The sequence below is a fragment of the Zosterops lateralis genome (genome assembly GCF_965231275.1).
Source record: "Zosterops lateralis genome assembly, chromosome: 9".
Lineage (NCBI taxonomy): Eukaryota > Metazoa > Chordata > Aves > Passeriformes > Zosteropidae > Zosterops > Zosterops lateralis.
This window is the reverse complement of record NC_139769.1, coordinates 10,075,589-10,087,884: the sequence shown is the minus strand read 5'-3', so window position 1 is coordinate 10,087,884 and position 12,296 is coordinate 10,075,589. Positions and strand designations below refer to the sequence as shown.

Sequence of the window (12,296 nt, the reverse complement as noted above, 5' to 3'; positions counted from 1 at the left end):
CCGAGGTGCTGCTGCCCTCCTCCCCCCTTGCTACTGTATCTTAAAGAAGGAACAAGAAAGCTAATAAAGTCGTGTTATTAGAGTCTCGCCAGAGGTGACCCCTCAAGGCATAAATCCAGGCCGGGGAGATGCTGGGGACAGGTACTATTAAGTGCCTGGGCATGCTTTGCAGGTGGAACTGGTACCTCTCCCTGGCTGTGCTCTCCCAGTGCTCCCAGGGGCTTTCCCAAAGGCTCTGGTATTCCCCAAGGTGTTCAGTCAAGCAGTTAATTGCCTGTGATGTCTCCTCAGTGCTCCTCCTGGGTGTGAGTCCCCCATGATTGTCCTGCAGCCAATGTTCACCAGCAAAAGCAGGCTGCAAAGACAGGGTGGTGTTTGGGAGCTGCTCTAGGAACACAGAACAGGTTTTTGCATCCTGTTCTGCCCTGATTCCCTCGGGGAGAGAGTCCTGCCCCACAGCAGTAGTGGGGCATCCCATGCCACCCACAACAGAGGTATTCAGCACAGAACCTCAGTCCTGGACTCAGGGGTGTCCAGTTTCAGGCACAGATGCATCACCAGATGGGTGGTATCATCTGAAGCTTTCTCCAGCAGTTTGACTCCTGCCAGATTTAAATTAAACTTGCCCAGAAGTGTCAGCTTCTTGGTGATCTCTGAGCAAGGCCAGGACCACCTGCCACCACAAGGCAGCTAACAGGGTCACATCCCTGTGTGGGGTATGAAGTGGGTGAGCTGGCTGCTACCAAAGTGAGGAGAGAGCACACAGTGTGGTGTTGGGGCAGTGAGAACAAGCTGCCCTGGGGCACTGAGGCAGAGAGTGAAACTACCAAGAAAACTGAAATGTGCTTTGTGTCTCTAGTGCTTCTCCCACCCACTCCATGTGCTGTTATGGATGACCTCACCACAGTCACCTCAGGTGTCCCATGCACCCTCTAAGCCCCAGTGAGCTTGGATGGGGCTCCATTGTGCCATCCTGGTCCTCACCCCAGTCTGTGCAGGCAGTAAAGGATGCCAGACATGGCAAAGGGTCCCAGGTTCCCTGGCAAAGCCACGGCTCTTCCCACCAGCCAGGACACTGGAAAGACCAGGAGTAGTCCAGCTCCAGGTCTGCCAGTGCTGATGTGGGGAAACATGCAGGAATGGAGAGAAATTTATGAGGAGAGGAGTCTGTTTATTATCTAGCCAATGTGGTGCTGCTGATACCATGGATTTATCCTCTTTCATTCCTCCTCTGATTTGTGTCCCTGCCCCTCACTGTGGCAGATTAATCATGGGCAGAAAGGAAAGAGAGACCTTCCAGTTTCCTCCTGTGCATTTAGAGGGTGGCAATGACAGCAGCCTGGACCCTTCATCCATAGCTTTTCCTATGGAGAGAGCACAAACCAGGCAGCTGCCTGCCCTGCTTAGGGATGCCCCATTCCTCTCCTCCATGCCAGAGCCCAGGAAAGGCAGAGGCTGCTGTCCATAATCTGTAGGTGAGAAGTGCTTCTCATGGGTCAGAACTTCCAGGGTAGCATAGCAAGTGAAAAAATGTGTGGGTCACGTTTCCCCTTGCGGATGCAGTGCCCTTATATGAACACTCCTTAAATTGCCATTGCCTATGGTACCTTGCAGTCCATTCCCTGACTCCAGGGTATGGATTTGAAGGCTGAGGTTTGGAACTCTGGAGGGCAAAGCCTTCCTCTGCTGCTGACTCTCAGGGCAGCAGGAGACCTGGGAAGGGGTGTGTGGAAACCCAAGGGTGAGAAATAAATCTCCGGTCAGTTATTTGCCCTGGAGCAATGCACGTCTTCTGCAGAGCCTCTTCTGAACTGCCACATGAGCTGGGAATAATTAAACAGTCATTATAGCCATGGTAGCAAAGAGCGCCCCAAATCAATCTAATGCATGACCTTTCCCTCTGATTTTCCTTTTTATTTTTCCAGCCACCTCCTTTTGAAATAGTGGGACAGAAATGAAACTACCCCCCAGCCATGGTCTCCTGTTTGGCCCTACACACATGGACCATCACATTCTCACCCAGAAATCTGTTATCCACTCTGATCAGAGACATGGAGTACCAGAGGTTGATAAAGGAAAACCCAGCAGAGCAGAAAGAGTTGGGGATGTGAATAGGACAGAGCAAATAGGGGATTTCTGTGTGGTCAGGTCATGCCACAGTGTTTTATGATTCTGCTGCATTTCTTCTCTTTGGGGGAGGTGGGTGACTGCCCCGTGGGTCAGATTTGTCACAACTGACTGTGTTGGTCACTGAGATCTCACAAATACTGACTGGGGGAGCATGTGGGAAGCATGTCTGGCACTGTAGGTGTAGAACATTTCTAGCCCTGACTACAATTGGCAAAAAAATTCGGCAACTTTTTACCATCACTCAGCCCTTTTTTCCTATCATGGGATGCAGGTGCCACTGGGGAAGCCACAGCAGGTTAAAAATCCCCGTGTGCTTCCTGTGATGGCACAGATCTCACCTGGCCATGCTGAGGGCTGTCACCCGCAGCTAGGTGTAAAATCAAACTCCCATTTCCTTATTTAAGCATCAAGTGACACTTCCACTTATTTTAAGTGGCATTCACAAAAATCCAATTCCCTGTCTGCCCAGCGACTGCTCCATTACAGCCGGCGTTGCCATCCACACGGCTCTGCCAGAGGCTTTCTCTGCTGCCAGGGCTCCCATCCCAAGGCTGCATGTTCAAGCCACAACTCCTACAGCTAAAAATAAATGTTTTCCAATTCTTTGGGGTTTTTTTATGAAATACATCCATTGGCTGCAGCTTGTAGCAATCTTTTGGTTTTTCAGGATCTCATATGGGAGGTACACAGGCTGATACCTGCCAAGCAGGGGGCTGCTGAGAAGGGATTCTGTGGAAGAGGGGCAGAGCTGGAAGACTCCAGCTGCATGGCAGCAGCTCTCTGACCTGCTCCTTACTGGTTCAGTGTCCTTCAGGGATAAGCAGAAACAACTGCAGCTGCCCAAGCTCAGGGAACTTAACCTTCAGCTAATGAGCTGATTTTTCCTTGTGGGAAGAAGCAGCAACTTCCATTCATGGGGGTGATAAGGGACCACTCCTTGCATATTGCCTTTTTATTTCCCATGGCAAGCACACCCCAAAAGACAGGACCATAAGAAATTAAATAGGCTTGAAGGCCATTGTGTGTAATAGCATCCATGGCAGGGGTAGAGGAAACCCCAAGGCTGTGAATACGGAGGGCACATACTTGGCTTGCTAAGCTGCCCTTAGGGAAATCATGACAGAAGCACTGGGCCTGAAGAGTCCCTTGAAGCTCACTCAGGGACATGCCAGGGGATTCCCAGTTGCATCTGGGGATGCTCCTAAGCAAATGTGCCTAGCATTAAAGGACATCTGTATGTCTCTGGTGTAGTCCTGCTACATTGTGAAGTCCTGCTTTCATTGTGAAGAACCTTGCTGAGAGGAAAGGCTCCTCTTAAAGCTTATGGTCCCTAATCTAAAGGAGTGGTGTGTCCTGGCCTCTGGCTGTGCTGCTCCTGTTAACAGCTGATGCAGTTGCAGCATGGGGCAGAGCCCTCTGGCAGGGACCTTATTTTGTCCCCATGGGGACATCCAAACACATGAGGATGCATAAAATCACTGACAGAACTGATGTCTCAGGCCCAAGAAAGGGAGCCAGTGAGGAAGCAGCCTTGTATCACTTGGAAGTGCAAAGTCTTTAGGAGAGATAGAAGGAGGCTGCCAAAATTGCTGGGTCTTCCCAGGGTGTTTCTTGCTCTTCTTTGGTACTTTGGGGGGGTTGCCTAAAAGGTAAAGAAGTTGTTTTGCTGTAATGAACTAGATAAACAATTCCCCAAATAGATTAAAACTAACTGTAACTTAGAAAAGCGGGTAGTAATTATATTTTATTAGCTAGCAAAACACCATTTTTTTATTTCATAAGATAATTCTGTGTAAATCACCTTAATTAGAAGTGTCAGATGAGCCCGTGAATATCGTACTTAGTAACTAATTTCCTATGTACAGGTTATAATTTAAAACACATGGATCACTCGCTGAGTGGAAATATGCTAGCCATGAAATAATGTGGGGAGTGTTGGGGTTATTACTATGTAAATGTGTAATCATTTCAGACCACTGCAGCCTGGCTGGGTGATTAAAGAGAATCCCAAGGTCTCCAAAGATTGTGCTGTCTGCAAGGGCCTAGAGCAAAAAAACTTTAAAAGGCACCGAAAAGTGTTTGAACTTTAAAGGTCTTGATTTCCCTTTTACCATTTTTAATTTGTCCACGGTGTTTATGTAGGGGAAGGTTTCTCTTTGCTGACAGCCTTTCGATCTTGAGCCCACTGCCAGCATTCTTAAGAGGTGCAGGGGGCTGGAGCCCTTGTAATTCAGGGGCCTCTTTGGTGAGTGGGGAAAAGCACCCTGAAATTGCAAGGTGTGGGTGCTTGGATGACCTGGGCTTATGCCTATTCCTAACCCATCTCTGGATATAAAAAAAAATAAATAAAATATTGCAAACTCTTATAAGACATAGAGTAGAGCTACATTGCAAGAAACGGGGTGAGTATTAATAATCCTCCGGATGAAGAATAAAATAAAGTCTGCCAAGTTATCTAAACCAGTCTTCTTCCTTATCGGTCCCAACAGCAGAGGTTTGATTTTTTGGCTGACCAGAGAGACTCTCATTCTGAAAACTTCAGTTTCCTGGCCCTAACACCATTTCTAGGAGGAATTAATTATATTCTTCCTCTTTCCCTTGAAAACGAATAATTTTAAACACCTTTAACAAGAAAAGGGAGGAAACGGGTTTGTTTTTTTTACGAGGCATTTGGATTATAAAAGGAAAAAAAAAGTTGTTTCACACTTCATGTGATTGAGAGGGGATGGAAATCTTTCCCATTGTGCTTGTTCTTGCACAGGCTTGAGGTGGTGCCAGGGCTGTGTCTCAGTGGGCAGCAGGAACTAATTCTACTCCGTGACACCTCATGAGGGTAGGGAGCAGAGCTAGGAAACAGGACACAGGGGGCATCCTGTGGCCGTGGTGAGCAACCCACAGCACATTCCCTCAAGGAAGTGGGGCTTTGTGGGAGGTGATGCCCCAGCCCATCCATCCATGGTCCCCAGGAACCATAGCTGGGAGCAGAGCTGTGGCATCTGGAGTGACCTGATGGCAATGGATAACTGTGTTTCCATTTCAGGGCAGGGGGCAAAAGGCACTGGCACTGGGAGAGGAGGGGGGCCATAGCCCCAGGAGAAAACACCTTCCTCCATCCCTGCTCATTTCATAACACCCAGCCATCTGCCAAATCAAGGCAGATTAAAGCCAGCCAAATTCAATTTTTCCCTGCTGGCACTGCAGCTCGGCATCTGGGGCTAAAGTGTCCCCGACAAAGCGAACATGACAGGCACATTGCTTTTTTGTCACATCTAGTACCGTGTTGATCTTCTAAAAGTCTCATAAAAATTTATTGATGTCTCCCATATTGCTGTGATTGAGAAGAAAGGAGCGTGGGTGTGCGGAGCCGGGTGCGCGCGCGCGGGCGAGCGTGTGTGCGTGTGTATATTAATGTTTCTGAAGTAGATCTGATTTGATATGTCTTGTTCTATTGTCAGCATCTGTTTAGCGAGGCTTTTTAATACTTTCTGGCTGCCGATCACTCATCCTTAGCCTGGGATGCAGGCTTGCATACAAATTTTGTTATTAAACACAATTCCATTCCCCCCCTTTCCCCAGCCCCCGCCTCCCCCCACCACCCTCCCCCCTCCACCCACCCACCCATCCATCATGTCCCTGGGGCTATGGGGAGCTGGGAGCCAGCCACCCCACCAGCGTGTGCTTACAAGCACAGGCACTGGGCTTGGCAACATATTTCAAGAGCCTTTTGCCTGCTGCAGGTGCTTTGCATTGACAAATCGAATCATGGGGAAATAATTTATTTCCTAATGCTATTTGCAGCATGTTAGTAGGAGAATTTACATGAGAGAGATTACTTTAATAACCAAAAAATTACAGTGCAGGCCTCCCCGCCATGTCGGCTTTGATATGTAATTGTTTCAAGTTTAACCTGTCTGGAGGGGGGAAGGTGTTATTAAATCTATAGCATCTCCCGCTGGCGAGGGCAGGCGAGGAGGAGCACCGGGTAGGGACCTCCTTCCCTGCTAAATGGGGAGCAAGCTGAATTAACAAATCACTCCAGCCTCCAGCAGAGCTGCTGCTTCCCCAGTGTGCCTGGAGCTGAGGAAATCTTTTTTCCCTTGCTCTTATACCGATTTAATCTCCTTCTCTTCCCTATTCTCCTTTTTTTCATTGTGCCTGACCCTTCACAAGGCTCGCCACCTCTGCTCCCCTCTCCCTGGCTTTCTTCCCTATGCCACTCCAGACTTGCTCTCTGCTTTTTCCCAGTGCTGGGAGAGGAGCTTTGCAAGCCCCAGGCAGGGGGAGAGTCGATGCTTGATTCATGTGGCTGGTTTGAGGACTTCCACTCGTATGACCATTTTGTTACAGCTGGAGAAATAGTTGGCACTGCCCTCCTTCCCATGCCCCTCCAGTCAGGGTGAGGAGGCTCTTGTTGGTCCAGAGAAGAGGAACAATGTGCTTTGCTATTTGACCTTATGAGATCTCTCTAATCACTCCCCTCCTTGCCTGCCAGTTTTGTGACTGACCTCGTTCTCTTCTCTCTTGGCAGCAAGAGCTCCATCCTGAAGGATGCCATGGCAGCAGGCACCCCCAAGGTAAGTGAGCAAACCTCAGCATGTTTTCCCTGTCCCCCAAGGGATGCTCTTTACACCCTTTCACCTTCCCAACCCACTCCCTGTCCTGCTACTTGATGTGTCCCAGGAAGGTGGCCACACTTTGGGGGTTGGTGACACTGGGGAAAGCTGTTGTCCCCTCTCAGCTGCTGGGCTGGGGCAGACAAGTCCCTGCACATGGCTCTGTATTCCTTGTGCAGCCAAGGAACAGTGGAGCTGAAGGACCTGCTGGGCTCTGGGACTCCAGATTGTGTCTAATGACAGCTAATGAAAGCTGATCACACGCAGCCTGAGCTCAGCCTGGGAAATCACATGTGGGAGTTCCTGGAGCCAGAGCCATATGCCAGCTTTGCAAGGGGAGAGTGAGCCTGCCACAAGGGAGTGAAGCACACCCAAGAAGTATCCCAAATCACTAAAAAACTCCATCTCAGCCTCAGCTTCCTCCCCAGGACCCACCTCCCATCCCTTTGGCTCAGAATGCAGAAATACAAAACTCACAGAGCATCATGGCATCACTGCAAAGGGCAGTGATTTTACTCATTTGCTGTCAGCTGGACTTCACGTGGCACAGGGGTGGGAAAGACCAGAGCTTGGGCATTGGGAAAGACCAAAGGGAAGTAGATGGCAGGGAGCACTGCAGGGCATTGCACAGCCTCTGAAAACCATGCTCTCCTCTCCAAGGTGGGCAAAGGCAAGTGCTCCAGGTTCTCCTACACTTCTGATGACACAGTCCAAGTGAAGGAGGCTCCTGGCTTCCAGACAAGTGCAGGGCATCTCTCACAGGAGATGTCTTCATGCTTGTTTTATTAAAAATAACTTCCAGTCTCATTCCCCATTGGTTTTTCTGGAAGCTTATGGTGATTTTTTTGGCATGTGATGTCAGAAGCAAAGACTGACATTTCACCTCTAGATTTTCTCCTTGGGGCTGGGTGTCTTGCCAAGTACATCAACACCTTGTCTGCCCCACCAAGGAAGAGGCCTGGGAGCCACTGCGCTGACCTGAGTTCCTGGCAGTTAGAGACAACTCCCAAATAAACCCAACAATTTCCTAAACCCTTCAAGGGAAAAAAGAAATTGCAATGGTACTCTTTAGTGCTCCACACCTTTGTCTCCTGGATAACTATACTTTGCTCGTGTACCCTGTCCCAAGGATATTAGGAGGAGAGTGGAGACCTGATTATTTCTCCCATGAAAACAAGCAGAGCAGAGAGGAATCCCCAAACCCACTGCTGATAATCCACAGAGCGTGAGGCTTTCTTGGGATATCATGAAGGAGCTGGAAAGGGCACCAGCAGAATGAAAGCATCTGAACTGCAATCTTCCCATTCCCTCCTCATCAGGACCCCGTGTAGATAACTCAACAGTCCCAAACACATTGCCTGTGAGGGAGAAGGACGGCTAGGAAGACAGATTAGCTGTTTGGAGGCAAACACAGTGAGTGACTGACAGAGACCAGATAAAGAAGAAGGTCCATCTCAAGGCAGGGCCAGGCTTTTGAAGTTTCCATTGACAAAGAATCCCATTTGCCTTGAGCGAGGGGATTAAACTGGGACTGGAGCGTCGTTCTATGTAAAAGAGATCAATCGTCCCCTGTCACCACATGGATCTTTTCCCTTTGCCCGTCACGTCTGGGACTAAGAACATTAACTTCAAGAAGCCAGGAGAGCAGGGAGGGAGAGGGTGAAATCAGGAAATCTTTCATTCCCTTCTCAGAGAGCTTGAAAGCTTCTCAACCCAGGAGGATTCATTATTTCTGTGTGGCTTTTGCTGGGAGACAAGTCCTGTGTGGCACGGGAAGGCACAGTGCTGTCACCTTCACCTGAGATTGGTATTAAAGGCCCCTTTGTAACCTGGTGGGATTGAGGAGGAGGGTGGTGGGGAGATGAAGGCTGCTCTTTTCCTTTGTGCCCACTGCATGTTTGCAACAAGGGGTGTGAATAGCCCATCAGGTTGTGAAGTCCCTCTGATACAGTCCCAGGCAGAGGGATGGGCTACGGACCCCCAGAGTGGGCTTGCAGTCCATGTCCAGGCACCCAGGGATCACTGGAGGTTTGGCAGGCACCTCCAGGAAGATCTGTACCACTCTGGAACTGCTGGAAGTGGACTGCTGCAATGTTTCCTGGCCAGTCCTTTTCCTAGTGCCAACAAAAAGGCCACCAGCTCCAGCAGCTGAGCAATGGGAGAAGGGGCTGCACCTCCACATCCCTCAGGAGCATCCAATGGCAAAACAAACAAGGGCAAGCTGGTTTTACTCAGGCGCATGGAAACTGGGATGACTGCAGGCTGGTAGTTACTTCCATGGTTGCCAGTGGCTTTAACTCCACTTTAGGGCTCATTTAGGATCTTTGCCTGTAGCATCACTACGATTGCCACTTCTGTGCTGGCCTGAGGCTCTTCCTTGGGGGGGCAGCTGGGACTGGTGATTTAATCTTCCCATGCTCTGTGTCCTACCTCTGCTCCCATCCATTCCCCGCAGTTGCCTCAGCAAACATCTGTCTGGGCAATAAAAGCCCAGATGTACATGCATGGTCCTCACTCACTGCTCCCCTGCCCCTGAAGAGCTGTCACTCACTGCACTTGGTCAATTTTCATGGCAATATGTCAAAGAAAATCCAATCACTCAACATGGGATGTGATGAATGCAGGATTATTGTATCAGATTCTTCTATTATCAGAGCCGGCCGAGGCAGTTACAGCTAAGCAAGGGCTGCAAGCTGGGGCTCCAGCCAGCACCACTGCTTGGTGCCTGGGCTCCCTCTCTGCAAAGGCAGCTCAAAGGGCAGCACTGAGTGCCACAGATCCGCAGCATTCAGGATCCTCATCTGCCACTAGAGACCAAGCCTAACAGATGGTGATACACCAGTGTGGGCAAGGCACTTAGGCAAGCAGATTGTCACTCAAAGGTCCCTTTCTGAAGGTCTGTCCAAGTCAGCCATGCCCCAGACCCCTGAGAGGCCAGATCTTCCTGCAGCACTCCCCAGCATGACCAGAGCCTGGGTCCCAGGCAGAGCAGGCAGCAGGAATGTCTTGCAGAGGCATATGGAGAACAGACTCCATTTGGACTGGTGGCTGCCCAGGAGTCTGTACACAGATAGCTGTCAGCAGTGCAAGGCACCCTTGGGTATCCTTCCCAGACTTCATGCTCTGCCCTGGCCTTTCTCCCCTTGCCTTGGCTGCCTCTTGCAGGGCAGGAGAGGAGCACACATGGGGTTGAATCCATGTTGGTGAGGTGTAAATCCAGCTGTTCCCACTCTTCCTTGAGCAGCTGGTGGTAACTAAGTCAGCATCCCCAAGTCCTCCTTGCTACCTAAGAGCACTTCACTACTGCCTGTATTTCAGGGGATTAGCTGCAGACTGTTACCTGTCACCTAACAAGTAAATTTAAATCCACTGTGGAAGAGCTGGTACTGATCACTGAAAGGGAAGAGACTGGGTTCCATGAAGCATCCCAGCTCTTGTGGTGGGTTCAGCATTCATTTTCCACTTCTACTTCCTAATAAATGGCTGCGAATTGCCTTTCCCACTTCAAGTCCTGGCTGTGCTCTTGCTCTTGCTACAAATACTAACGTGAGTGGCCATGAGCAAAATCCATGCCACGCACCCAGCAGATGCCTGCAGCTGGTTTGTTTAGGTGTGCACCCAGCTCCACGGAGGGTGCCCACAGGCAGGCAGCCAGCACACTGCTCCCAGACCTCCGGCAGAGCTGGGAATCAAGCCACAGTGCCAGAGCTCTTTGTTTCCCCCACCCACCCCTGTGATTTTACAGCTTCACCGAGCAGTTTGAGAGAGAATTACAACATCTAGTGGGAAATTTGACCACTAAAGCCCTCCAAGGAAAAAGAGCTTCGAAGCAAGCAAGATTTGGAGCCTTAAACCTTGACAGAATGTCTGTATTAAGCCCTTCCCAGCTGCCTCACTTGAGATGAAATTTCTAGCACAATCATTTAACTTCTTCATATCATGTCTGGTGGTAGGAACAGGGAATGGGTGTCAGTGCCCTGGGGTTTTAACTCCTTCTCTTGTGTCACTGACAGACTGGGAGGTTGGCAAAGTCATTCATGATATCTCTGCTCCCTCCCTCTGTAACTGTGATTTACAAGGAAAGATTAAAAAGCCAAATCTGGGTATTGTGGCAAAACTATAGCCAAGCTTGGGACATGAGAACAGTCCACAGATATGTGGAAGGAGAGGAAATTACGTAGGGTGAGTGTTAGCTGGCTGTGCTTCCTGCAGTTTGGGGTGATGAATACCAGAGTCACTCCAAACCCAAATATCTGCCAGGTTTTATTCCATAAAACAAATTACCCCATGACCAAACAAAGCCACTCACTCCCCTTGGGCCAAACAGCTGTACCCTTCCTTTAGACCAGGGTAAACCATGCATTGGCAGAAGGAGCAGAGAGGGGCAGATGTGGGTCAGACCATATTCCCCCTCCATCTCCAGAATGCTGATGGGCAGTTCGGCTGGAAGGGGCCCTTTTCCCACCGTGTAGCTGATGTCTCTTCCAAGAGGATGCAGAGCTCCATTACAATCCCAGGTGTCACTGTAACATGCACAGAAATTAATTAGTAGCTCACATTTCTGTAAGCTTGTTCTGCTTGTGAACCACTGGAATTTTTCAGCGAAGGCCAGAAGCTGCTGATACCATTATTTCTATTCACCATTCACACCCTTCTCACATTTAAGCCTTTCATCCCCAGCTCTGTCCCACCTTTATCTCTGCCAGCTAAAAGCCACTAGATAATTTTACCTCTAACTTTTCCCAGGAGCAAATGTGGACCCTCCAAAAGCTTCTAGGAAAGTCAGCTCTAATAGTAGCATTTTTGTGTCGGGAGTCCTCCAGCAATAACATAAAAAATGGCTAGCAGAGTTAAGGGGGGAAATCACAGCAAGGCCTGGTATCACTTATTGCTTTCGGGTTACAGTTCCCAAGTGATAACAGCTATTAGCAACACTTTGACGTCTTCCCTACCGTGGAGGGGAGGGCAGGAGACAGAAAACATGTCAAGCCATCACCTCCATGTTAAGTGATAAGTACCTATTTAGACGGCAGAGTTAAGGCTGAATGCATCAAGCAGGGAACACTTTGTGCCCAAAAAAAGAAGAAAAAAAAAAAAAAAGGCCATATAGATACATAAAAAGCAGGGTTAGGGTATTTGTTCTGCTGACAGCAGCTGTGATGGATTGTTTAAGAAAAAGAGACTCCTTATGTTTTTCCAGGGCTCTCAGAAAGCAGGAGTCCAGCACTTTAATACTCTCAAACGAGTGGCCTTGAGAGGCAGCAGAATGTCATAGCGGGCGGCTGGGCTGTGCCCAGGGTGACACCTGCCCCGGCTGCCGCCGCGGGGCCGCGCCTGGGGCCGGGGGCAGCGTGTGCCCGTCATTGCCGTCCATTTCCTGGGGCTGGCGGCTGCACCCTGACCCCGTCCCCTCCCCTGGTGTGCCCGGGGCCCACGCCTGGCCAGCCTGCGGGTCAGGAGCCGGGGGCGTGCTGGCCCGGGTGTCCTCGCCGACATTGCCTGAGCGCTGCCCACGGCTCCTCCAGCCGAGGAGGGAGCAGCAGGTCTGGGCAT

The 12,296-nt window shown here is 49.9% G+C and overlaps 1 protein-coding gene across 2 annotated transcripts in view; it reads left to right on the top strand.

Moving 5' to 3' along the window:
* Positions 1-12,296, top strand: part of RNF220 (ring finger protein 220) — a 214,251-nt gene that overhangs the window by 137,849 nt on the left and 64,106 nt on the right. For both annotated transcript variants that reach the window (XM_083867362.1, XM_083867361.1), the window contains exon 3: positions 6,659-6,704. In XM_083867362.1, coding sequence (XP_083723488.1) covers positions 6,659-6,704 — 46 coding nt within the window. The remainder of the gene's footprint in view (positions 1-6,658; positions 6,705-12,296) is intronic.